This window comes from Propithecus coquereli, unplaced genomic scaffold (genome assembly GCF_000956105.1).
Source record: "Propithecus coquereli isolate 6110/MARCELLA unplaced genomic scaffold, Pcoq_1.0 Scaffold4, whole genome shotgun sequence".
Lineage (NCBI taxonomy): Eukaryota > Metazoa > Chordata > Mammalia > Primates > Indriidae > Propithecus > Propithecus coquereli.
The window spans coordinates 8,075,612-8,102,224 of record NW_012149729.1 but is presented as its reverse complement, the minus strand read 5'-3'; the positions used below and the strand labels follow the sequence as shown (position 1 = coordinate 8,102,224).

The following is a 26,613-nucleotide window of genomic DNA, read 5'->3' as shown; positions in this document are numbered from 1 at the left end:
TACATCTTAACTACAAGCTGCTGCATTTGACCAGCTTTTTAAAGTGGATTGTGGCCATTAGTGCAAATTGCTTTATGCTTACAGAATCGTCACAAAAGTAGGACCATGCTGGGAAATTTAACTTTTTTAGCATTTTCTATTTTAAAAAAACAGTTGTCAGTATGTTTAAAATTCTCTTACCTTTGGTTTCTAAATGAATTAAGTTACTTTCCATTGAGTGGTTCCTCTTATGAAGAAAGCAATGTGTGGATTTCTAGAAGTTGTGGACATAATTTAGGTCATGCTCACTCTCACTACCTCGCAGAGCCCACCCATCATCATAATCAGCTTCTTTGAAAATGGATATTTCTTATATCGGGCCAAGTTATGTCTTCTTTGTCTCCCTTTCCTTTCTTCTGTGGCCACCACTTGGGACCCTATTTGTCAGAAAAGAATATTTCCCTTTTTTTTTGAATTGACAAATAAATAATTGTACATATTCATGGGGTGCATAGTGATGTTTTGATACATCTAATGTATCAAATGTATCAGATCAGAGGAATTAGCATGTCCATCATCTCAAACATTATCATTTCTTTGTGTTGGGAACATTCACATATCCTCCTTCTAGATACCTGAAACTGTTTAACATATTACTGTTAACTATAGTCATCCTACCTACAGTGCTATGGAACACTAGGATCTATTTCTCTTGGGGATGAAAGGGATTGTCTGTTACTAATAGTCCTATGACAAAGAGAATCATACAAATCTGAGAACACACAAAAGAAGCTCTTTTGAAACTATCAAAATTATAAACGTTAACAGAATTCAAGGGAATGTGATGCTCAGGTGGTCCTGATTCACATTGTCTTTCTGCATCTGTACCCTGCACAATTACATCCATTTTTAGACCGCTTCCTTCTCGTGAGAATCATGTGGCCTGGAGGGCCAAGTGAGAGGCAGGTGCTGCCAGGACTCACAGGAATATCATGAGCACCGACTGAATGCACAGTGTGTGCTCTGCAGTTAGTGCCAGCTTCATACTGTTCCGATTTACAGGCATGTTCCTTCATCTCTAGCTGCAGACACATTTTGCCTTTCTCTTTCATTTTGATCATGGTTCTCTCTATATATATTTAATCATGCAAATATCTAAATAAGTTTAAGGTCTTAGAGGGCAGGCGCTTTGTCATGCATCTTTGTACCTAAGCATATACTTCGCAGATCATAGACAATAGTGTTATTTGCTAAAAATATTTTGTCTTCCAAAAGAAATCTCTGTATTTGTACAGTAAACAGAGACCATCTGAATTGCTGAGATGTTTGGATAAAAGTTCTTGGTAAACGTTACAAATGTATTTTGATGACTAGATCACAAACAGCATTGTTTTTGTCATCTCCATAAACCATGAAGTTTTGAAATGCAGGTATAAAAATGTGTATGAGGAATCAAAAGAATTATTCACCTTTTTCTGTGTTTACTTTGTTCACTTTCGGTTGGCCAAGAAAGAAGTAGTGTTTGCCAAGGGAACAGGAGACTTCAGGGCTTATTCCTGTGCCTACAAGTCACGGAGGTCACTGGCTTGCCCCTTCCTGAAGGCTGTAATTACAGGCAGAGGAGTATTTGTTTTCCAGTAAGGTGACCAGAATCTTGAGTGCAAAAGACTGTGCGCAAGAGTACAGTGTGTATAGGGGTTATATAAAACCTCAGGAAAGATAATAGGAAAGTGAGACTATTTTTCTTCATGTATTCAATAATATGCATCCAAGACTCAGGAAATGTTCTAAAGTACGATAATAGAGGTGAATATAAGGTCAAATTAGGTGATCCTGGGGCTTAAGAAACTGAATTAAATGAATAAAGAAGAGAAATTTCTAATAGGATATAATCTATCTGGTGATTCATTAAATATAAACTTATATGTGGCTCCAACATCATGGTAAATAAGAATCAGTAAATGTATTAGTAAGAGTAATTGAGAAGTATTTCTCATTTGATAAACACCAATTACGTAGGGTTTATGTAGAGCCAGTGTGGAAAAAAAATGAGCAATGATTCTTACTCTCAACTAAACTCATTCTCATTTTCAGAATAGTTATAGGAAAAGTATTGATTCCAAGTAGAGTTGGGCATACAAAGCACCAGATCAATTCTGTTACTGGCTCAATATTAAGGATATTAGCCAGTGTTTGCAAAATGATTAGTAATATTTAAGTAGTAGATTAGCAATAGTAAGTAAAACATATAATTAATGTCAAAAGGTCAAAGTACAGGTTGTTGACATGTACAAAAAGGACTAAAATATATCCCTGTTTTAAAAAATGGTATCATATTATGGTGAATTATGACTAGTTCCGAGATTTTCTGTCTAGATACCTTCTAGAATCAAATGCTTAAGAAAACATGAGTAGCAATTATAGATTTTTAGGCTGGGTTTGTGGCATGATGGCACAATAATTGCTCTCACGCCTTCTCTCCCATCTCCATTTGTTTTTAGTAGATTCTGCACGGGAAAACATACCACCTCAGTATTGAAAATTTAGAGTTCACTATTTGTGGCACAGTTATAGATGACAGAAAAAATGTGCACCGGGACTTCACGGCACCTAACAAAAGAAATTACCTTATTAAAAAATAAACTCCAGAATATTATGGGATGTAGGGTAACCATGGTGTAAACTATACTCTGTTGGATATCGTATAACCCTGGCGATAAGATAACAATCCAATTGAATGCAGATGAACTCATGAAAAATGAAGGATTATGAAATATTTGGAAAGTAAACACCTAAATTTTCATAAGTAAATATTAATTAAGCACTTGTGTGATCTTTAGATATTAAAGTTTTCCCTGTATGCCCTTGGCCCTTGGAACCAGCTGTTATAAATAACTCCTAGTGCCTTATTTAATACTCTGTATGCTGGAGGTTAAGAACTAGTTAAGATATAGTCAAATTTTCTATTTTCTTTGCCAAAATATAATAAAATATCTGTTCCAGTGAATGGCTGGAAAATTATTTTATTAACAACATTGTCGTATCTTCATTTTACCTTTCTTGCTGTTAGCAAGGCTTTCCTTTTATTCTCTGAACTATGGGTAAATCACAGATTAAACTGAACTATTGTCTGTTTAATGCTCTGTTTCCTTCTAACCTTATTCCTGTCTATCAACCTCAACCCAGTTCCCCAGTGGCTCAGGAAACCCTCAATTGGGATTAAGTAATAGTTTACACAACCTCTCTCATTCATTAACCCATGTTGACATTCTCATTCTTGTGCTCCAGCCTTATTCAAGACTTTCTTAAGCACCTTATCCAGCTGCTGGTTTGGGTGCAACTCACAACACCTATTTAATCAAGAAACTTAATATTTCCAAGGAATCATGCAGCCTATCTCAGACTTCTTAATTAAACACAATCTAATTCAGGCTCCTTCTATTCCTTATTTAAAATAAAACCTGGTTTTCATTCATAGTAAATACAAAGTTTAAAATTCTTTATTTCTCCTCTCCTACATATACACAAAGCAGAAACAAAGTTGTATGTCATCATTCCGGACAGGGTTTGTTTTTTTTTTTAGTGTATTGAAAATGATGGTAATAAGATAAAACTAGATCTGCCTGCCTCCTCCTTACCTCTAGCCAATCTGTTTGTCTCCAAAGTGCTGCTTGAGTAAGTAAGCACTTGCTGAGAGCAAACCCATTTGTCTAACCGCATCCCTAAAAATAATTTGAGTGCTCCCCAATGGTTTCAGAGTAAAACCCACACTCCTTAGTATGATTTTTCAAGGAGTTTCTTGCCTTGGCCTTGGTTGTTTCCTGGTCCTCCCTCACACCCTGTGGTGTGCTGGTAAATGTTTAACTTTGCAGGGGGCGGGGTGGGGGGTGGGGAGCAGTGCAGGGCGAAGCCCCTGCTGTGTAGTGTTTGCCAATTTCTGTGGTGTAAAGGCCCCCACCAAGCCAATTTCAAGCTGCCACTGAAACAGTTTTTGTCGCTGATGAAAAATTAGGAAGAAATGGGCATAGTTGGCTCTGTGAGTGACTGTAGGAGGTGGCTCGAGTACACCCCTTAGCCTTGACCTATGCACGTCCTATCACTCCTGCAGTTCCCGGAATCCACCGTCTCCCTCACAGCCCTCCCTTAGCACTTATTGGGAACTGCCTCAATTCCCTTTAGCACTCGTTTTGTCAGGTTAACACTTTCTCCCTATTCTTTAAAAGTCCACTCAGGCATTCCTGCCCCAGGAAATTTTCACTAGCCTTCACCTCATTGCCCCAACCACAATATTCCAGATTAGCTGCCTTTCCTGAGTACTCCATAGCACTCGTAGCTTATTTCTCTGCAAAGAAATACCCCTGTCTCTTACCACACTCAGTGGTCGTGTGTTCACCAGCTCCATCTTTAGCCACTTGAAGATACAAACTGTGGTGTTTATCTCCACGTTCCCAGTGCCCAACTCAATAGCTTGAACAAAATAGATGTTTATTGAATGAATAAATAACTACGACAAAGCCCATATTTCAAATAATGTAATGGGATGCTGATGAGTAAAAAATGTTAGATAAAAGTTTTTCAGCCTTTCCTCCAAATCTCTAAAGGCTACTTTATAAAATTAGAGGGGTTCCAAGAGTTGAAGTAGCACTGAAGAAAAACTGGAAAGTTCCACTCACCATTTCCTATGCCTCTTCCTTACACTCACACACACACACACACACACACACACACACACACACACCCTGCCCTCTATCCACCAGCACCAGCAGTCTGGAATGAAGATCGATCAAAGAACAAAGAAAGAGAAAAAGGAGAAGAAAAGATGAAGACAGGGAGAGCGAATAGGAATTCCAGAACTTTGTACTTAATGGAAATTGGGGACACAGAATTAAAGCCATTAAAAGGAGAAAGAGGGAATACCTCCTCTGCTCCTTGATGCTTTGTCGAGCCTTTCAACAGAGCTCACCCTTTGGGTGGGTGATACTGTCTGTAAGCAGGACTTTAGGCAAGGCCTGCTAGTGGGCAGGGCTACGGCAGTGGTACCAGTAGAGATACCCTCCTCCCCGCTCTTGATGTTTGCATTTGGAATCCACGGATTTTCACTATTGGCCAGCAATCTATGATTTCAAGTTGAAAATGATACAAGGGCAAAGGTCTTTCTCAATACCACCCTTCCTGCGGCTGCAGGATTGCACTGCACGGTGGCATCACTTCGTAGGCACCAAGTACATGCTTCGGACAGAGAGAAACTTTCCTGAACTTGGCCTTGGTGTAAACACACTGAGATGAGACGAGAATTGGGTATGGGCCTCAGGGACCTTGGCCGCTGAGAAGGGTTGCCACAAGGGAGGTTTCTGATAAGCAATTCTGGTCAGAAACAGGGGGAAAAAATAAGTAAAGAGCCTCACTCCACGATTGTAAGGTGGCAAGAAGGGATAAGAGGGCATGACAGTTGGATTGATGGCAGGCAAGAATACAGTCATGGGCTCGAACAATGTGCTGGGGCACAACTGAAGGAGTCCCGTTTCATCCATCTTTCACCTCTCCTGGCCCTCCTCTAAGGCACTTATCAGCCTGTTGCTGTTGAGCGTGACGCTGTTAGGCACATAAACAGACCACGGCTCTTATCACCTGCAGGAAGAACTACTTCTGTTTTATTTAGTGCAGGGTAATTTGTGTTGTGTCTTCTGAATTTCTCTTACACTTCTGAGTAAGTACATTAAAATTTGGTTTCTGTTAACTAAGTAGAGAAAAGCAGAAAACCTCTTTACACTAAGCAGTAAAACCTGCCTCACTTGGAACAGTTTTCTCTATGAATCACTCTGTCACTCCTGGCTGTGATTGAAATGCAATATGAAGGCCGCTAACCAAAACCACATGGCCTCAGTCTGTTTTAGATCTGATTCACCTTAGGAAATGATGATAAAGAAGCAAAAGTTTTAACACTTAGAATTCCAAAGCCCACATCCTTGTAGAACTGTGAGTCTTTTGAGTCCTGGTGACACCTTGAGAAGAGAGTGAATAAATATTGATTTCATTTACGCTTTAATGCATTTGTACACATGTGTACATAAATCCATACACACATATACATAAAATATATTCTGCTCTAAGTATTTCTCTCTTTTCTCTTCATTAATCCAATGTCTATCAAGACCTGGCTCAACTTTGACCTCTGCCGTCAGCCTTCTCCAACTGTTTAGCCTTTTCGTAGTCTTAGAGCATTTCTACCTGTACAGTGTTTTCAGAACTTACCTATCCACTGAGTTCTTTGAACGTACCTTGCATTATTAGTGAGTTATTTGGTGTGTCAGTTTCCTGTCTCCCTACGTGTATAGTGTCTTCAAGGTGGACCATTGGTAGAAGCATTTGCTAGGGCTGGCAAACTATGGCCTGTTTTTGCACATTCGGCGAGTTAAGAGTGAGTTTTTTTAAAGGGTTAAACGCACACGTACGCATATACACACACACACACACACAAACAAAAATAGGGCACAGGGACCTTATGGCCCTCAAAGACAAACATATTTTCTATCTAACCCTTTACAAAAGAAAAAGTGGGCCAACCTCGCCCCTTGCTTTAGAGAATAATAAAAAATAATAGTGGACAGATAATAGTTCCACAAATTTTGGAGAGCCATGGATGACCTTACTTCTGAGCTGTAAGTAATTCTAGTCAATAGGTATGAGCATTTCCACTTTACAGATGAAGAAACTGAGTAATTAGAATTTTGGACTTTGTCCTTATAGGCATCATGAGGAGTCACTAGACCAACAACGGTAATATGATAACTGTTGAAGTTGCACAAGGGCAAAGACGTATGTCTTTTTTGCCATATTCTTCAACGCCTGGAACAGTGCATCACATGGTATGGTTTTGTATTATTAATAGTTTCCTAGAGCTGCCATAACAGGTTACTATAAACTTGATGGCTTAAAACAACAGAAATCTATTCTCACATAGTTCTGGAAGCCAGAAGTCCAAAATCAAGGTGCCGGCCAGAGTGCGCTCCCTCGGGAGGCTCTAGGGAAGAAAGCTTCCTTGCCTCTTGTGGTTCTGGGCTTCCAGGCGCTCCTTCGGTTGTGGCAGTATCACTCCAATCTCCGCCTCCACCTTTGCACGGCAGGCTTCCCCAGTGCCCCTGTGTCCTCTCTTCTCCTACAAGGACAGCAGTCATTGGACTCAGGACCCACACTAAATCCAGGATGACTTCATCTTGAGATCCTTAGCTAATTACATATCGAAGAGCCTATTCCCAAATAAGTGCACATTCTGATGTTGGAGAGGGATGTGGATTTTGGAGGAACACTGTTCAGTCTACTACAGGTCTCTATAAATATTTCTGAATGACTAAATGAATGAAGTGACCATTTAATATGTTCCTGGAACTGGATTCATTTAATTTAAACCTCAAAACAACTGTGTTACATAGGTATGTGTTTTTCCACTTTACAAGTGAGGAACTGAGGTTTAGAGACCCAGGAATCCTAAATTTGCACAGGTAGGAAGTGCAAGGCCACTCCTGACCCAAGCTGTTCTCCGCTAGGCTAGTGGGATTATCACAGGACGTGCTAAGAAAGTGTTTGGGAAGCATTACGCTAAAAAGTTGTAGAAGTGGGCTTGAAGAAGATTTTAGAATCAAGGAAATCAGATTGTAGGAGGCCAAGTATGATATTTCGTTTAATTCAACAGAAAAACGTATAGGAATCTGTGAGTGGATATGAACAAGAACGGAAGACTCCAAGATGGCTCAGACCTCAAACTCAGGGAGAGGGTGGCTATTGATGCCATACAGAGGAAGCTGGAAGAGAGAGTCAGTTTGGAAAGAAAAATGATGACTTTGAAAATCAACGATGCTATATTCGAACATAACCCAAAGGCAGTTGCAGAGATAGGGCTGGTCCTCAGAAGAGAGGATGCTGATAGGTGTGTAAAGTTAGGTCATTGCCAGGAGGCTATAAGGGCAGATTGGCTGCAACATCCATCACCTTGTGAGTCACCAGCATCGCGCCAGCAGCTGGCTGGCCAGACATCTGCCTATGCTGTGCTCAGGGCTGTCTGAGGCTGCACACACAGCCGCAGAGAATACCCTTTCTTCCTGCCTGCAAATCAGCACTTCTTTAACTCTGCCCCCCATCTTTGCTCCCCTGCTAGAACTCCAGCTGAGGTCTCAGGTTGTGACAAACCCCATGGCTATTGAAGCCATAAGGCAGGATTACTTCGCCAAGGCGGGTTAGCGGAAGCAGAAGGTGTTGAAGACGTGTTTTTCTTTTAAACTGTGCCCTGCACACAACACCAGACTGAGTCCTCTCATAGCACAAAACAATGTGGTCAGATTCTTAGGGTTTGACCACACCACCCTAACAGTCTGGCCTTGCATTAAAGACCCCAAAGAGAGGGACCTGCTCTGCCAGAGAACTGACTCTTCTGCATTTTACAGAGAATCCAGCTTTCAACATCAACATCTTAGACATCTGAGCACAGGTTGCAAGGAGTTAAAACATGTCTGTAAGAGACAACCAGGTACTGAAGTTTAAAGCTCTGTGCCTCTGCCCACAGTCAGTTCCACACCATCTTCCCTCCCAGTCTCACTTAGCAAAGAGAAGAGAACATGAGTGAAATTTAAACAGTTGAGTTTTGAGCCAACTGTATGAAAAACTCTAGGCGGAGGGACTTTTTATTTTGAAATACATATCCCCCCAAAAACCATTATCATAGGTACCTAGAATGTGTACAAAGTATGATTATGAATAAAGTTTATATTAAAATGCTTGTGATAATTTAGTCATGGTCAAGGAGGGAAGAAAGGTTCTATGAGTGAACTGACAAAGATTTTACAAGATAGTGCATTTTTTAAAAATTTACCTGCAAGACTGATTTAAATTATCTATAGATGAGCTAAATCCATCCTATAGATCAATTAAAAGAATCACTATTTTAAATATATCACATCCTTAATTACACTGAATTAAATGTAATTGCATATTCTCTGCATACATCATAATGTTAATTAGGGGAAACATTTTGAATCAAATATATTGAGGTATATAGCACTTCAATTTTCTTTTTATAAAAAAAGCTATATGTCTGAGTCAGGTAAAAATATCTGGCAAGTACTCATAAAAGGGTAAAGAAAAACTTAATTAACTAAAGTATTGCATCAAGATTTACAAATTGTAGAGTAATTCCTATTATTTAACTCTATGACAGTATGTGAGATTTTGAGTTAAGGAACAAGTTTGTAACAAGTTTTTTACAAAAATAAAAGAGGGTGTCTACCATTGGTTCTCAGAGTTACATAATTGTTTTAGAAGTGGGTAAACCTTGAAAAGTTTAATGCTTTTTAAAAACTTCTCACAGAATCCATAATCTATCCAGATTTGGGGACAGTCTATGCTGGTTGGAGGACAGTGATTGTGTACTCATTTGGTAACCTAAACATACCAAGCATGATTTGTTCCGACAACTGGCTGATGGCAGTTTGGTGGCTCCAAGCCCAGGGGAAGCTTTAGGAAGCCACCCATAGAGCTGGAAGAGAACTTAGAAATCAGTTTGCTATCAACACTTATGTGCACATATGGAAGTAACATTCATCGGGGATTGGGCAGGTGGGAGGTGGGAGGAGGGGATGGGGAAATTCACACCTAATGAGTGCAGTGTGCACTGTCTGGGGGATGGGAACGCTTGTAGCTTTGACTCGGGTTGGTGCAAAGGCAATTTATGTGGCCAAAACATTTGTACCTCCGTAATATTCTGAAATTAGGGAAAAAAAAAAAAAGAATTTGCTCAACCCCTCCCTTTACAGACAGAAAGCGTGCAACCTAGGTTGGTGGTGAAGACCCGGGGCCCAGATGGCCTAGGTTTAATCTCGGCCCTGCACTGCTTGCTGGTCATGTGACCACTCAGCACCTTGGTTTCTTCCTAGGCTTGTTGTTATGAGATTTGTATTCATAAAGTGCTTAGAACTGTGCCTTAATACATTGTAAACACTAGGAACAAATGTTTCTTAAATAAGTAAGATACAACTGAGACCCAGAGAAATCAAGTGATTTGCCTAAGGTCATGCCACTCATCAAAGCCTCCCTGGAGTAGACCCAGTCCCGCCCCACAGACATGCCCATTCTTCTTCTCTGTCAGGGCCTTAGGCCATCCTGGAGTGTGGGTTTGCCTCAGAAGTATATAAGGGCCTTACGTAAGGAGCACGATGCAGTGTAAGGAATACAAGGTTTGAAATCAACACCTAGGATTCAAGCTCCAGTATTTATTGACTTAACTGTAAACCTCAGTTTCTTCATCTGTAAGATTATGATGATCATAACAAGCCCAAGTCACAGATTTGTTGAGGGGAGCAAATGAGAAAACCATAAGCCAATACGCAAATGTTATGTGACATTATTACTGCGAGCTAAGAAAAGTCATGAGAATGTTTCAGAATTGCTTAGGACATCAAGAAGCTGGGACCGGGAAATTTCTTAATAAATTCTCCACTTCCTCATTTCCCATTTATTCATCGGTTTAAAATTTATTTTTATTATATATACTTCAAGTATACAAAAGAATTATGTACAGTCAGGCATCACTTAACAATGGGGATATGTTCTGAGAAATGAGTCAAATATCTCAAGCTACCTGGTATGTTCCTGTACCCTTATATTATCTACTTTATTCTTTGCCACTGTCTTCCCTCCCTTACCCAATAAAGCACATTACCTCTGTCATTCAAAAGACCTAAAGAGAGATTTGAGAAAAGAGCCAGCTTTGCTTCGGGTATACCTGAACAAGGAATGGGCATCAGCGACTAACAGAATTAGAGCATCTGCTGTCAAAGCAATGCAAGGACCCAAGAATGGGCAGGGTCTTGTGTCAGGATAACCACTCTGAGATTCGTCTGGTGTCCTAGGTGGACCTCTCACGTTATGCCTTAATGGAGAAAAGGTGAAAAAGGTAAGTCAAGGCAGGATCAAACGCTATAATAAGGAGTTTGGACTTTTTCTGCAGGCCTCTGAGAAGCAAGTGAGGTTTCGAAGAAGGGAATGGTAGCTCAAGACTGCTTCAGGGCAGAAGAGATGGGAGAACAGAAGGCCAGTGAGGAAGCACCTGGGCTAGGCCAGGGGTACAGGTGTGGCTGGAAGGGCTGCCCAGGAGCAGCACTGTGGACAGGGCTGAGCAGGACTCAGCGCCTGGGTGGATGCGGAAAATGCTACAGAAAGAGGAGCCGGTGATGACAGAGTTTCAAAGTTACTTGAATGTAAGCATGGCCATGTTCATGAACCAAAATAGGTAATAAGGAGAGCTAGATTTGGGATCCATGCTGAGTAGTACAGCTCAAAATGCTGTCGGTTATCTCTTTGCCGTTATCTAGAATAAGGATTAATTTTAGCCCCAAAATAAGGGACTAGAGTAAGATGATCTCACAGGCCCTTTCATTTTTGTCATTGCGCAGCACTCAGAACATTGCCCAGCATGGTAAACAGAAGCAAAAGAAATTCAGGAGCCTGAGCATCAGAGAGAACTGACTTCTGATGCCTGTCCCAGTGCGAACCAGGCACTGTGACTGAACCCTGGGCTCTCTGAGTCCCCTCATCCTGGAAACTGAGTGTGATCAAACCTCACGGGGCAGCTGTGAGTCTTGTTGTATGTGAAAATGCCCAACTCAGTGCCTGGCACATTCTGAGTGCAGGGTAAAAATTGATTTCCTCCCTCCCTTCCTTCCTTCCTTCCTTCTTCCTCCCTTTGTTGCCATAAAAGAGAGTCAGTCTGGCTCCCTCCTGATGCCGGTGTGAAACCTTCTCTGTAGACTCTTCTGCAGTTCCCCAAAGCACCCTCTGTCCCAGAGAACTGCTGGCTGCCAGCTATGTTCAGTTTCACCCCAAGGCATAAGACCTCCTGGCTTTGAGAGAAGCACGAGTAGCAAGGAGATCCCTGGCAGCAGATGTGTAATTGTTCTTCCAGCTGGGCCACCCCGAACGCCACACTCAGGAACTGTGGGTAAAGTGCTGCGATGAAGTAACCCCATCATCCCTGCACAAATGAGCAGCAAACACATTCACTCATTTATCTTTAAGGGACATAGTGAATCAGTCAGAGATTTAGTCATATTTGCACAATGCTTTACTTCTGCGATGCTGAGAGCTTAAAGCAAGGCTCCCTGTTAGTTGAAAGTTATACCCGTAAAAGCTCAAAGACAGCGTGCAGCTCTGCAAGCTAGGTCCTGCTTCCCTGACCCTAGTCGTTGAGTTTATCAGGATTCTCAGCAGGAGGAGACAGGAGCATCCCCTCTCCTGCAGTGAATGCTGGAATGTTAATTTTTCCTGGAAGCTCGTGCCTCCGTGCCTCCCCTGCAGAACTCAGCTATGGGAAAAGTGAAAAAGAAAAAGACTGGGGTCCTCTGGTTTATGAAATTTGAATGCCGCTTGAACCTGACCTAATGTTTAGTTTTTGGCTCTGAAGTGCACAATTTTTCAAGATCAAGGAGCTCTGTAGGTCCTCTTCCAACATTGTGCAATGTCTCTATACTTAGAAATTTTATTTGGGGACAATAGGGACATAAATTAATCCTATTAGTCCTTGAGGAGGTACTATTTAGAGACCTCACTATTTCCTGAAGGAGAAGCTCTGAAGTGCACAACGTAAATATTGCCTTGACTTTGATGCAGAGTTCTACATTCATGCCTTACATGTGTGGAACAGGTGCATGGAGGCTAAAGTTCTGGTTGTGTTGCTGTTCCTTCATTTGTGGAAGATCCATGAGTTCCTGCAGGTTTGCAGAGTCTCTTAGGAGACACTTAGAGATCATTTCCCCTCCATTCCCCTGCTTGCCCTGTTAACCAAGGCAGACCACAAAGGAAGCTAGGTAGACAGGTGGGTCACTTTGCTGATGCATTAATTTTTCGGTGAGCTGTTATTAAATACCTCCTGTGTGCTAGGCACAATATAGGACACTGGGATAAAGATGACAAGGCAATTCCTGTCCTCTTGTTGATTAGACTCTCTGCTAATAGTGTATGGGCAAAGACTCTACTCCACGCACATCGTTTTTATATCCCAGTGAATCCGTCATATCTCCAGTGGCACCATGCCCCAGGTCAAGTTCAAGGCTTTAAAGTTCCTAGGATGCCACCTATCTTAGAGAAAAAGAGCAAGCTCTAGCAAGAGAAGGAACAAAACAACCACAAATGCCTGGCCCTGAGAGCAGCCACTTCTATAAGGGAATACTTCAGGTGGCCTGAGATTTGAATTGGTCCTTGTTCTTTTAAGCAGCTTCCCTTAGCTCTGGGTATCTCTGCAAAATGGATGATTGATCACCTATAGAAACTTAATTATCAATTAATCGGTAACTATTGAATTGCTGGCCCATCTCGGTTATCTGCTTCTCCTCAGAGTAATCCATAGTACTTTAGTGAAGAAAAGCTTCTAATTAAACAGTGAAATAGTACTCACTAATATATCAAAATAAATGTCTAGAACTAAAACATCTTAGTTACAAGAGTTAGGAGGTTTAGCATTTTTAAGACTCTGCTAATTTATTGCCATTTAAAATGGAAATATAGTTGTTGATATGTAAAATAGAGCATTTTAGGTGGTTTTAACCATAAAACTCAATAGATGTGAGAATTTTATGTTCTTTGTGACAGACATTTGATCTTAAGGAGTACAATCACTATACAGAAGGATAATTAAACTTTTTATTTGTCTGTTCTTGAACAATTGGTTTGATATATACTATGACAATTTTCTTATTATTATAATAGGACAATAATAAAGAATTCCTAACTATCCAATCATTTTTCTGGACTTGTAGCTACATACCAAGATGTGTAAGAATGAACTTTTTCTCTCTTCTTCTCCCAGGGTAGACTTCATTTTCCTTAATACATTCTCCTCCTCCCATCATCTGCCCCGGATTTAACAATTCACAGCTATCTCATTCAAGACAGCTGGGAGCCAAACACCCTCATTTGCCCTTTATAAACTCTTAATGACCCCTCTTCCTGAAAAAAAAAAATAGCTTTAACAATATTATTTCATATCTCAATACTCATCATCCCCCATCTATCCACAATTGATTCACTTACATGTTGGTTCATTAAATTAATGTTATTAAATATCTGCTATGTGTGACATTTAATCAAGTACTAGCAATACGGTGGTGAATAGGCAGGGTCCCTGATCCCAGAGAGCCACTTGGGAGAAGTTTCTCATTATCTTATAATCATGAAAGCAAATATTAAGTTGCGGCTGTTACAGCTATGCGACGCTATGGTGCATAAATAAGTAAGAGGTATCATGACACTCAATTCTAGAAGCATTTGACCTAGATGTTAGGGTTAGGGCGAGCCTCCTGAGGAATGGTGACCGGCTAAGATCTGAAGGAGGTGTTAACAAGGTGAATGGAGCTGGAAGGAGTGTTGCAGGCAGGGGAGACAGCATGTGCAAAGGCCCTTAACGGGAAGATGCGTGGCATATTTGGAGAACTGAAAGAAGGCTGGCTCGCTGCAGCACAGATCTGGAGAAGTTTGGCAGGTGCCAGATGACATGAAGCCCAGCAGCCGTGTTAAAAATGTTGTCCTTTATCCTACAAGCAATGGGGAAGGATTAAGTCTTTTAAATACAGAGGGACATGATCAGATTTGTGTTTTAAAAAGAAAATCCTCTTGCAGTGTGGAGAACAGATCACCTGACATGGGTGGCAGTGGATGCGGTGGGTCTAGTTAGGAAGCCACTGTAGCAGTCCAGAAAAAGGGTAGGGGGGCTAGAATGAGGATTGTGGTGGGCGCAGATAGACTGGGTGGGTCCAGGAGGTATTTAGAAAGTGAAATTGATGAGAATTGATGATGGACTATATATGAGGACTGAGGGAGAGGAAGGAATTGGGGCGACACGTAGATTTCTGACTTGTGTACCTGGAGGAATAGTAGAGCCATTTGCTGAGGTGTGTAGAATCCTAAAATCAGGCTAAGATTATGGTTTCTGCCATGGACATGTTGAGTCTGAGGTTTCTGAGTCAAGTGAGTGGAGATGCGTGTGTGTGTGTGTGTGTGTGTGTGTGTGAGAGAGAGAGAGAGAGAGAGAGTGTGAAATAAGTAATAATAAGTAAGAGACATCCCAGGGGAAACTGAAGAGAGAGTGGAGGGGCACTCCTAGGGTGAGCCCTGAGAAACCCTAACATTGACAGCCAGGCATGGGGGCTCTGCAAAGGAGACGTGAATGCTGTGGTCTGAGAGGTAGAAGGAAAGCTGGGAGATTGAAGTGCCCAGTGGGAGGGAGGAATCCACAGTGCTTAATTGTCACATATTTCCGAACAGTATTTTTTTAAAAATTTCCGTTTGAGGTTGTATCTAAAGGATATTTATCAGATTGACTGGGTAATTATCTTTCAGTAAGCTGGCTACTGAGACATTCGATGTACAACTTTTACATTTTTTTGAGACTTTCATCATAATGATGACAAATACCTCAAAGGTGTTCTAGGTTCTATTATAAGAGATTTATACAAACTAGCTCATTTAATCTGTACAACAACTCTGTAAGGTAAGTACCGTTTTTATAGTTCTATAGACGGGGGAAGATGAAACACAGAGATTACATGAACATCTGAATACAGAAAGATTATAGGAATTACACAAAGCAAGTGAGCATTAGGGACCAGGATTTAATAGAGGCACTTGGGTCTAGGCTCCGCTGCCTCCCCTCGAATTATCCGCCACTCCCCACCACCTCCCTGCTCTGCACACAAAGGCACACATTTAAAAATTCAATATCATAGTATGATTCTAACCTTTATTTTTATTCCGGTTGAAATTCATCTCATTGGACGTGCCTGCTGGAAGCAATCCCTTTATGTCAAGGGCTGAGACATTTAAGGTTTGGGATTTTTTATAATGGCACTAGCTAAGTTCTATCTTTATGCATGCACATAGTGAACCATTGTGCAAGTTGGGATAGTCAGGTTTGCCCCAGTTTTAAAGCCTATCTAGACAACAGTGCCTAGTGAAACTGGAGCCCCTCGGTCACTAGAAATATTTATGCCTATCTGGGGCTATTTGTCTATTTGCATGGTTATCCTGGCCATAGTCCTTCACGCTCTGGAAAGATACACTGGAAAGTTTCTCACCAGCTTGTTCACATCTACACTTACATTAACTCTATGACCATATTTTATTCCAGACACTTCTGAGAAATTCATCAGGCTGTGAAGTGCGCAGGGATGAATATCGAACAGAGTTTACCACAGCTTTGCAACGCGTTGACTTATTCATGGGCCAATTCAACCAAGTTCTCCTGACATCTATATCCACTTTCATTAAAGGAGACCTCACCATTGCTAATCTTGGGACATCAGAAGGTCGCTTCATGCAGGTAAGTGCTTTCTGAGAGGAGCTGCGTCTGTTTTATCTGGCATTATGCAATTAATTTGTTTGTTTTTGCAGTAAAGTATTTGCAAATACTGTAAAGTGAATATCACAGTAGCAGCTAGAGGCACAGGCTGAGAGCCAAACAATGAAGCCTGGTTCACCTTTTATGAAATGCATGGCCTATTTTTGTTAAGTTCTTGAAGCTTTCAGTTTGAATGCGGTTGCTTTAATTTTGTTGTCTGGAATGGTTTGGGTTTTTTTTTTTTTTTCCATTCATAATTTCTGTCACATGACTGGAAAATAAAATGAAACAATTAAAGCACTTCTAGGCAATGTTTTCCTATTTCAAGGGAAGCTACAGATCAAAGGAGAGCTATTGTGTGAACCGTGCGTCTCCATGAGAAGAAACATTCACATCATTGAGAAATACTGGCAGGAGTTAGGAAGGGGCATTATCATCAAAATCCCATTGTAACTCAGGCTCTCCCGATTCTGCAAAATGGTGGGGTCAGACAAAAAGAAGTTCAAATGCTAAAAAAATAAAAAATCCAGATTTTATTAAGAAATGCTTTTAACAGATAGCAAAAGTACTTCCATACAATGTTCACATTTCAGGCTTGATTGAAGTTACCATGTTTCCTAGATACACGAATCATAGCACTTTGCAGAAATTAAAATACTCTTGTGTTGGATTTGTTTTACTGCTTTAGTAGTTATTGGTGCTTTCAGCATGAATACCTTAGTAGATTCTTGATTGATGAAGAATCATAATGGCATGTGTGGAAATGTTGAATTTCTATGAATACTAGAAATTTCCTTTCGAGGGAGATGCTTATTTCATAATCATCTGATAGAGTTAACTCCTCACCAGTGACTTCTGGTAAACCAATTGAGGATAATGAGGTTTTCCTATGACTTGCCCATCTGAATATCCTCTATCTGTATTTTTGTACAAAACTTATTTTTTAAAATTACCACTGTCTTTATGGCAGTCTGGATGTCAGTCATTGCTAGATTTTAAGAACTGTAAATCATGTTTTTCTTATACTAGTGGGCAGGGTGGAATTTTTTCAGTCATAAACTATGTAAATAAAACCTTCCTGGCTTTAAACTGGTAATATATTTCCTAATATCTGATTATTTCCTCTCTCCATCCCAGTAAGCTTATTTACTCACCTCATCCATCTTGACCATTTAATTCTGTCCTTAACTTCTCAGAATCTAAAGGAGGGATTCCCACCCCTCCCATATAGACATGCACTCTAGAGCATTTGAAATATGGTCATATCTATTATCCCTGTAGAATGTGTGGGATTATTTTGTGTTTATATGTGTTCTTAATTTACACTGATGGTATTCTGCAGAATTCCGAAAGTCCGAAGGAGGATGAGAGAAGCTGGCATCTGTTGATTTCCTAATGTGCTCATTATGCTGCTTTGCTCCACTGTATCTATATTTCTGCTTTTCTTTTTTTCAAAATCGTCCATTACCTCGCCACTCCAGTTTCATATTAATAAGCTTTCAACAGTCACTTTAGGTGTGACACTTTTTTAACATCAAAAGTTTCCTGGCCTATTTCCAGATTCTAAAGGTCTAATAAATTCCATTTTTAAGTAGGTTGCTTTATTAACTGAGTAAATTCTGCCGTGTGACGGAATCCACTACCCGAGGGATGTGTCATGCATCAGTCTCATTGTAACAGAAATGCTATGGCAAATGTTTTATTCCTATCTCCCCGCATTTGTATAAAAGATACTAGTTAATATATTTTGCCCATTAACTGTGCATCCAAAACAAAAGGTAAAAATAAAGAGGTGCTTGATTTGTGAAAGGTACTGTTGTCACTGATTTTTTTTAAAACCAGGTGGCTTTTAATTCATCAAATAAGTACAGGGAATTTACTAACTTTGCTTTACTAGGCAAAGGAATGAAGCAAAGAAAACAGTGACACAGAACCTGCCTATAAGGAACTAAGATCTTAGTAGGAGGGATAAAAACATTTACCTGATAACAGTAGTGCATACAAACAAAGGGCTATTGGAAACCACAGAGGATCTATTTCTCTGACACTTGCCTAAGAGAATTCCATTCCGTTAAATTTTATATAAAGAAACCTAAAGCACTTGATGTTGATCAAACAATCAACATCACTGAAATTCAGTTTATTTACAGCAAATAATGGTGGGGGAGTAGTCAGGAGCAAAGCACAGATCTGGGGATCTTCCAGTTTAATCTGTCGGAGCAGTCGCTTGCTACCAAGTTCTATAAATGTTTTGACTGTGCTAAAATGCTAAATCTGTGGCCAGGCCTAAATTTCTACAACTCTTATTTTAATAAATACTATGAAGTTTCTGTTACAAAATAGAATGGATATAATTTTTTTTTCCTGAAGACAGCTGCCATACATGAAAAGGAACAGAAAAATGATTTTACTTCCTTCCTATCCTGAAGCCTAACGGCAAAGTTGCTTTGCAAATTTTTTTCTCCCAAGAGTTTGCAGCTGTTTCTGCCTTTCCTATTGTGTTCAGCTCCGGCTGGGAACACAAGCTATGGCCCCAGCTGTTGGGTGCAAAGTGAATCAGGTATTTCACAGTGGTTATTTGATTAGAAAGAATTATATTGTTTAGCTAACAATATTATGTGGATGGCAGAGAAGACATTTTTGACATGTTCCTAACATTTAAACATGTGTAACTTATCTCGTACAGGTGCAGCCATGTCTAAATATACTGCTGTGCGCATATATTTGAGCCTCAATATCTGTAGAGCTATGTCAATGTAGATATAGATTTCAAAAACAGTTTTTATTTGTATAATCACTCTCTTGGGATGCTTCGAAGTAAAATAATATGATAAGCAACGTTTGAGATAGTATAAGTAAACAGTGAGAACATGCCTTCTTACAAATTGGGGAAGGGGATATGGAAAAGAACAAGGCTCCAGAACGTTAACGCAGCGTGCAGGGCTATGTGGGAGAGGGAAGAGAGATTCGCATGAAGATCATAGGACTAATCACAGGGATTGCCCACGTCTCCCCTTCTCAGTTCCTCCTCTAATCTACATCCAAAACAATGCTTGCTTGATTTTTTTTTAACAGCACTTGTATAAGGCCTTTAATCTCTAAATGCAAAGCATTGCTATTAAAATATTTGTGCATGACTGTCAGGCCAGGGAGACTGAGTGCATCAAGGATGCGGGTGGGGGTGGGGAAGCCTTTCAAGACTTGTTTCAAGTTCAGCTCCACAGATACTAGCTGGGCATCTACCATGGGTACAGTAACACTGGCCATTGTTGGGGCACTATCACAGCTGCCATTGGGCTCTGTGGTGTCATCCTTGCTCTTCTCCCATCCCCCTCCCCCTCCCCAATTCCTTCATGCTGTTATCCCTCCTCACTCCTTTTCTCTTCTGCCTCTAAACTGGGCTAGTTGAGTCTCAAGCCATAAATTTAAAGAGGTAGGGATCACCTAAAAGACATCCTTTGCTCACGATCATTACTTAAAAAGGGATTGTGTTAGTAATCAGTGAACTTGAGAATAATTACTCACTTCCAATAAGAAGAATCAATTCATCTGTTCACCTTCTGTCTTCAAATTCCTTCAGTTCCTGTGCCCCCATCATGGCACGTCAATGCTTTGTGTGGGAAGCCTATGGCATACATCACATTTGGGATTACTGCTGTTTTAGAGTATGTAGACACAGATCTGCAACTCATTGGTGCTGTGAGTGTCGGGCAGAGACACAGCTGAATGAAGCTTGAACTCGGACACCACTTCTCCTTAGGGATTGCTAATTTACCTGTCTCCTTTATAAAATACTCAGATAAAAATATCATCTACCTGTTTTTTAATGTGTACATTATTGACTTGGTTATATCCTTAAAGAATGTTAGCTTTGGTATATTTCTTTAGAGGTAAATACGTTCATGAGTTCTGAAATTTCTTTTGTGTAAAAAAGAACTTACTATAGGTAGTAATTTCAGGGTTATTTTGGTAACTAAAAATGAAGTCTAGTTCATGTATAGTCTCCTAAAATGAATTAATACATGCGTTTGAGAGACATATCCATTGTTACATGCATAGAAATTTAAAATATCATAAATATTTGAAACCATAGGAAAATGCTAAGCTTGTGTTTGTTTTGGTTTTTCATAGCCAAGAGTAACTGGGATTTCTTACACAATGCTTTTTGGAAAAAGCAGAGAGACATTTTAAGACAGGAAATATATATATATAAGTAGTTTTTTGAACTTTTATCACTTTTAAATTACAGCAACAGATATACTCTGTATATAGATTGGGCAATCCTACAATTAGTATATTTGGAATATTGATTTGAAAATATTGGTTATTTTTAAATATTTACAGATTTCCTAGCATATTTTGTTTTTAGATGTTTGAAATTTTTTTACAAAGGTCTTAATCTAGTATTAATTCATTTTGACTCACTTTTGACTCATTTTAAAAAGTGGAAACACAAACACATTAGTATTGCAATAGTGAGGAAAACTGGTTTGCCTTTTGGATATACCTGGCCTTCCTGGTGTCAAGTTGGTGTAGAAGGACTTGCACTAGTTTACCAAAAAGAGTGAAGGAAAGAACAGAGCAAAGCTTCATTTAATTTAACGTTTGCTACCTGGTACTTTTGTCTTACCACTTTTAATTATGAGCTGTCAATACCAATCAGCAATTTCTACTTCGTAGTTTTCATTTTTTTCTATTTCAAAAAACTAGATGTTTGCCTTGATTGAAACAAGTAACTCTACTCTTCATATTCTGTTATCTTTCTAAGTAAACAACAATTTCTGTCACATACTGAAGAAGATAGTAAAGCTAAAACAGGCAAGAAACAAGCAGCATCAGAAGCTATTTCTTGAAAATGCAGATTAAACTCTTGAAGGTTATCTAAATTCTGAAACGTTTAAAAACTCCCTGCCTTCTTCAAGTCGTAAGTGAGCTTCTTATTTCAGACTGTTCATATTAAGGCAATAGATATGCCTTAAGGACCCACCGTGTGCCAGAGTCTGTACTGGGAACTGCAGGGAAAGCAGACACATTCCCTGAGTCCCTACATCCGGCTATTATCCAGTCTGTTTATTAATGGCGTCATCTTCTTCACTCACATTTTTTCTCTTGAGTCTCAAATTCCAAAAATTTCATCATCTTTCATTAAGAGTGAAGTTTTCCTTATCCTTTACAGAAATCTTCTATTTTTCTTAACTTTTAAATTAGAAACCAAGCTAGATGATATCAAAGCTTCCCTTCATTTTTATTTGCCTTGAAATAGAACTGCATATTTTCCATTTTTATAAAAGGAAAATTCACTTCAATCTTCAAAAGATGTTATGCAGGCCTCTTGGTTACATTTAATCTACACTTCTATAAGACTGAACCATTTACAACAATGTCTACTATGTTATTTGATCCTGGGATCACCATGTGAAGAAGGACTGTTTACATGTTTTCTGAAAGTCTGCATCCAGTTCAGAGATGAACAAGGACCGCTGAGAGTGTCCCACGTGGAACTCCTATCTGTAGAATTGAATCCAGAGCAGCGCCTCGTTAAAAGAAGTATAATGCCAACAGGAATTTTACTGGTTACTTGGGTCTCCCCAGGAGCATTAGAGGATATAAAACATTCTGAGTCTACCGCAACTCAGATTAAACCCTCTGTCGGATTATCCTCTGACAACTTCCAGCGGCCTCTCCCTCTCCTTCAGGAGGTCCACTCTCATCCACACTGTTCCAGCCCATCCATGCTACCACCTCCACCACCTCCGCTCTGACCCTCCCATGGGATATGCCACCAACCCTTCGCCTCCTCTGTCAACCACAGGTACTGGGGAGTGTGCTTCGTCTCCCACTCTGACCGCTTCTCCTCGGGAGAATCCACCTATGTTCCTTCTGCCTCTCCCCCACCTCCAGCCTCACTAGGACCCTGTTTTACAGAAGTGCAGTCTGACTGTGAGGACTTCAGCACCCTGCCTGGGATGCTGAGCAGAGGATGCCCCAGTACTCAGTCTGAGGCAGGAGGAATGGGAGGAAGGCTGTGAACCTTCATAAGTAAACCTTCCTCTTACTTAATTTAAGAAAACATGTGGCAGAGAAATATAAACCAATACCATAGTGAAGTACCACTTCACACTCACTAGGATAGCTATAACCAAGAAAATTGAGAATAACAAATGTTGGCGAGGGTGTTGAGAAATTGGAACTTTCATGCGCTGCTGGGAGGAACATGGAATGGTGCAGCCACTGTGGAAAATGGTTTGGCAGTGCCTTAAAGGTTAACTATAGAGTTGCCATAAGGCAATTCCGCTCTTAGGCAACTAAGAGAAACAAAAATACATATTTATTTATGCACCCAAGAGAAATGAATATATACGTTCACACAAAAAGTTACACATGAATGTTCATAACAACATTATTCGCAATAGCCAAAACATTGGGAAACAACCCAAATGTCCATCAAGTGATGAATAGATAAATAAAACGTGGTATGGTCATACAATGAATTTTGACAATAAAAAGGAGCATGAATGAATCTCAAAAACATTATGCTAAATACAAGAGGCCAGACACAAAAGACCACATATTGTAGGATTCCACTTGTATGAAATACCCAAAATAGGAAAATTTATAGAAATAGAAAGTAGATTAGTGGCTGTCAGGGGCTAGAGGGTATAGGGAGATTGGGGAATGATGGCTAAGGATGTGGGATTTCTTTTTGAGGTAATGAAACTGTTCCAAAATTGATTGTGGTGATGATTGCACAAATCTGTGAATATACTAAAAACTATTGAATTGTTCACTTTTTTAAAAAAGCAACATTTGGGGGAGTAGACAGAAAGCCATATATAAATATCTTAGGTTAAACTGTATTCATCATTCTTAAAGAAAACTAAATTCTAAAACGTTTTAATTAAAAATAAAACTGAATGTACGTGGTATATCTGGCTTTTACATATATGTAGATGTCTCACACAAAATTATTTTATTCATGTTTACAAATTTGGGGACCTAGCCATAATGGTTTTATTTTATTTGTACGTATATTTCTCCCCCATGTCCTCTCCCAGATTTCATACCTAGGTGAGGTTAACTGAGATCATAACCACAACAATTGAGTAAATTCAGATTCTTCCCTCCCCCAAATGTATTAGTCCTGTATTTTCAAGAGCACTAGAGAAAAAGGTTTGGTGACCTAAATACTAAGCATTAGTTGTTGACACAGTAGAAACTCAAACAGAAAATTACCAGTCTTCTATTTTATACTACTTGTTCTAACATTGCCAGGTGATTTATCATAAGAATTAAATTTAGATGCCAAATTCAGTTCTATCCCTAGAAATAGCTCCATGACAACCAAAAGGAGCTCCTAATTTCTTGCAAATATTGTTTCAGGGACATTTTGAGAGTTAAAGTGGTTACTCAATTATTTAGACTTCCAGCAGTAAGAGAAAGTGAGGAATTAAGGATGGAAAAGCATTCTTGGCATTTTATAGCAGTAGGTATCCCTGCAGAGAAAGGACTAATGATAAACTAAAAAGGCATTTGCATCTGCGCTACAACCTCTGCTCAGAATTCCAAGCGGTCATCTCACTTATCCACACCGCCTTCCTGTCTTCTCTTGTTTGTCCCATTTTCTATCCCAAGCAACACTCATCCTAGCTCGTGATCAAAAGCAGAGCTTCGCTCAGCTGTGCTAGTAACATTTCCTCTGTGCCATCAAAAACTATTCCAATGAGGAGGCTTGATCCTTAGGCACACTTAACTTGTGCAGCCAAGATAACTGAAACAAGGAGTAATTGGCAAGGCAAATATATTGTGAAATTTGTTTTAGTACTTTGACTCACAAGTGGCTCTTGGGAGCTCAGAGTAGAAGCTTTTTATTGATACTTACTCTGTGCTCCAGGAGTCTAGCAGTTGAGTGTTTAAGAAGAGGTCAAGCACATAGATTCTGGCATTAGATAAAGCTCTTTGGAAACCTGACTCTTGTACTTTGTAGAAGCTAAAATTCTCTGTCATATTTTCTTTAAGGAAAATAACAATACCTACCTTATAGGATTATTGTGAGAAGTAAATGAAATCTCTATTTAAAGTACTTAGCACACTGCCTGAATCAGTCACCTAGTACGAAAGTAACCATATATACGGTGCTCTCTCCAGACAAAGTCTTAACGGGGGATGTGCAGATCCATCAATCCAAGTCCAGGAGTGCAAAGAGCTTCTTTATGAAAAGAAAGAGAAAGGTTAATTCTTTCTGGGAAATGAATATCTGGATGTGCTTCAGATATTTGATAAAGTCACAGGTGATGACCTGGTAATTAAGAAAGGATTGCTTATTGTAGATACGGGAAATGCCATTAAAGAGAGCAAGAAAGTAGGAGAGAGAAAGGGCCCTAGGAGGTGACTGAGGAGCAGGTCTGAGTAGAATGGGAGAAACCAGGAAGACAGACACAAAATGCGGATATTTATAGGGAGGTTCATAGTGATGAATAATCTTCAGTGAAAGGGAAAGCACAGAATGAGATGGAAAACAGAGTCAGAATATTAAGACAGGCTGGTGTTCTGTGTTTTTTGACACATGCATGAGAAAAGGAGGTTTTCTTTTTCCTTTCACCTTTGCAGTTTGAAGTGATTGGCAATGATCTAGGAAAAAGGGGGGGAAATCGGAGGGGGTTGTAGAAAAAAATGAGCAGTGGTGAGCACCAGAAGAGAGTGAAGATTGCAAAATTGGATAACTAAAATCTGGATAATTTGGGATAGAAGCTTTGGAAATCTGATGTCTGATGTTCTGCTTGTAACCAGTACCCAGAGGGAGGTAGGGCTGGTAATTGAACTTCTGTTCACTTTGCCTGCAAAGGTCACAAATACCTATTGGGCCCTAAAATTTAGGAAATAACAATAGTTTCCATCGTTTCCCATCCTGACCAAATGACCTTTGATCCATCACTTAACTTCTGTGCAAATATAGCCACCCTGTTTAATGGAGATGTTTTGAAAGCATTCTGTGTTTGGGGTAGGACAAACATTAGAGCAAAAATGTCACAATGTTTAACCTTTATGGCTCTGTGTGAGCTTGACTAGTTTCTCTATCAACAGTCTACTTTCTGAGAACAAATTAGGTACTTTGGGAATCTTCCCAAATTGTTGCAGGCTACTTAGCTCCTTTATTGTGCTGAAGAAAAAATTTACTGTCGTTCCCCAGAACATTTATATGTTGTGTGTGTGTGTTAGACGACAAAGCAGTTCATTACTCCTGTAATTTCCATTCCCATTTTATGGATGAGAAAGCTGAGGCAGAGGTAGTGGCTATTTAAGTAATCCTAATTTCACAGATGCCCATGTTTTTCCTGTGATTTCAAAACCACAGCAAGTAAATGCACTTTCAATGCAATGTAAAAGCCTATCAGAGATGTCTGGCAGTTTCGCAAAGTAGATTTCAAGATTGGAGCTGTGCTCGGCCTCCTACGCCCTCATGTATATGCAACCCAATGGCCTGCTTCAGAGTGAAAGTCTCTCTGAGGGCTCCAACACCTTCCTAAAAGCTAAGTGTTCATCTAAGATAATTATCCTGATTTTATCCCAATTGTTGTTGATCACACTTTCCGAACTTCATTATTACTGGGTTCTAGGAACAGGGCGGGCGGAAATTATACAGCTGGGAAACATCCCAAGGTAGAAATACCTGAAAACAACAATGACGCCAATCATCAAACCTCATTTCCCAGGCATTGTTAAAACCATCAGCCCTTATTTTAAAGCCAGGCCAAGACGTAGAACTTTATTTATGATCCAAGTAATGATATATCGGGGGACAGTGGCTTATAAAAAATACAGCACATCATTTTAAAGTAGCCGGGGTCCTATTCTGACCTCAAAAAATCTACAGATATGACTTAAGAGTAGCAAAGCTGGAACTAGCTCTGCGTTTCCAGACTCCCTGCCCACTACTCTTACCTTTATTACGTCAAGGGAAACTACCCAGTTGGGAGGGTCGAGAGGATAGGTTAAAAAATAATCCAGAATCCTCATAGTATGTGTGGTGTCTTCTTTCTGGGGAGAGTTTTGGCTCCTCCAGTTCCCAGTAGCATTGTGAGAATTTGTCTGCATGTGCTGGCTGATTGATTGAAAGATCTCCTTCCCTAGAAACCATTAAAAGATCATAGGCAGAAATCTGTCTTGGGGGTTCAGATAAATTGGCTTCAAGGCAGGAGATTAGAAAAATGTCATATTGATTTACAACAAGATGAACTGTTGGGTCTTCAGTTCAAACACCC

At 39.9% G+C, this 26,613-nt stretch overlaps 1 protein-coding gene across 3 annotated transcripts in view; it reads left to right on the top strand.

The window, feature by feature from the left end:
* MET (MET proto-oncogene, receptor tyrosine kinase) overlaps positions 1-26,613 on the top strand; it is a 105,283-nt gene that overhangs the window by 34,327 nt on the left and 44,343 nt on the right. For all 3 annotated transcript variants that reach the window (XM_012652779.1, XM_012652780.1, XM_012652778.1), the window contains one exon: positions 16,145-16,336. In XM_012652779.1, coding sequence (XP_012508233.1) covers positions 16,145-16,336 — 192 coding nt within the window. The remainder of the gene's footprint in view (positions 1-16,144; positions 16,337-26,613) is intronic.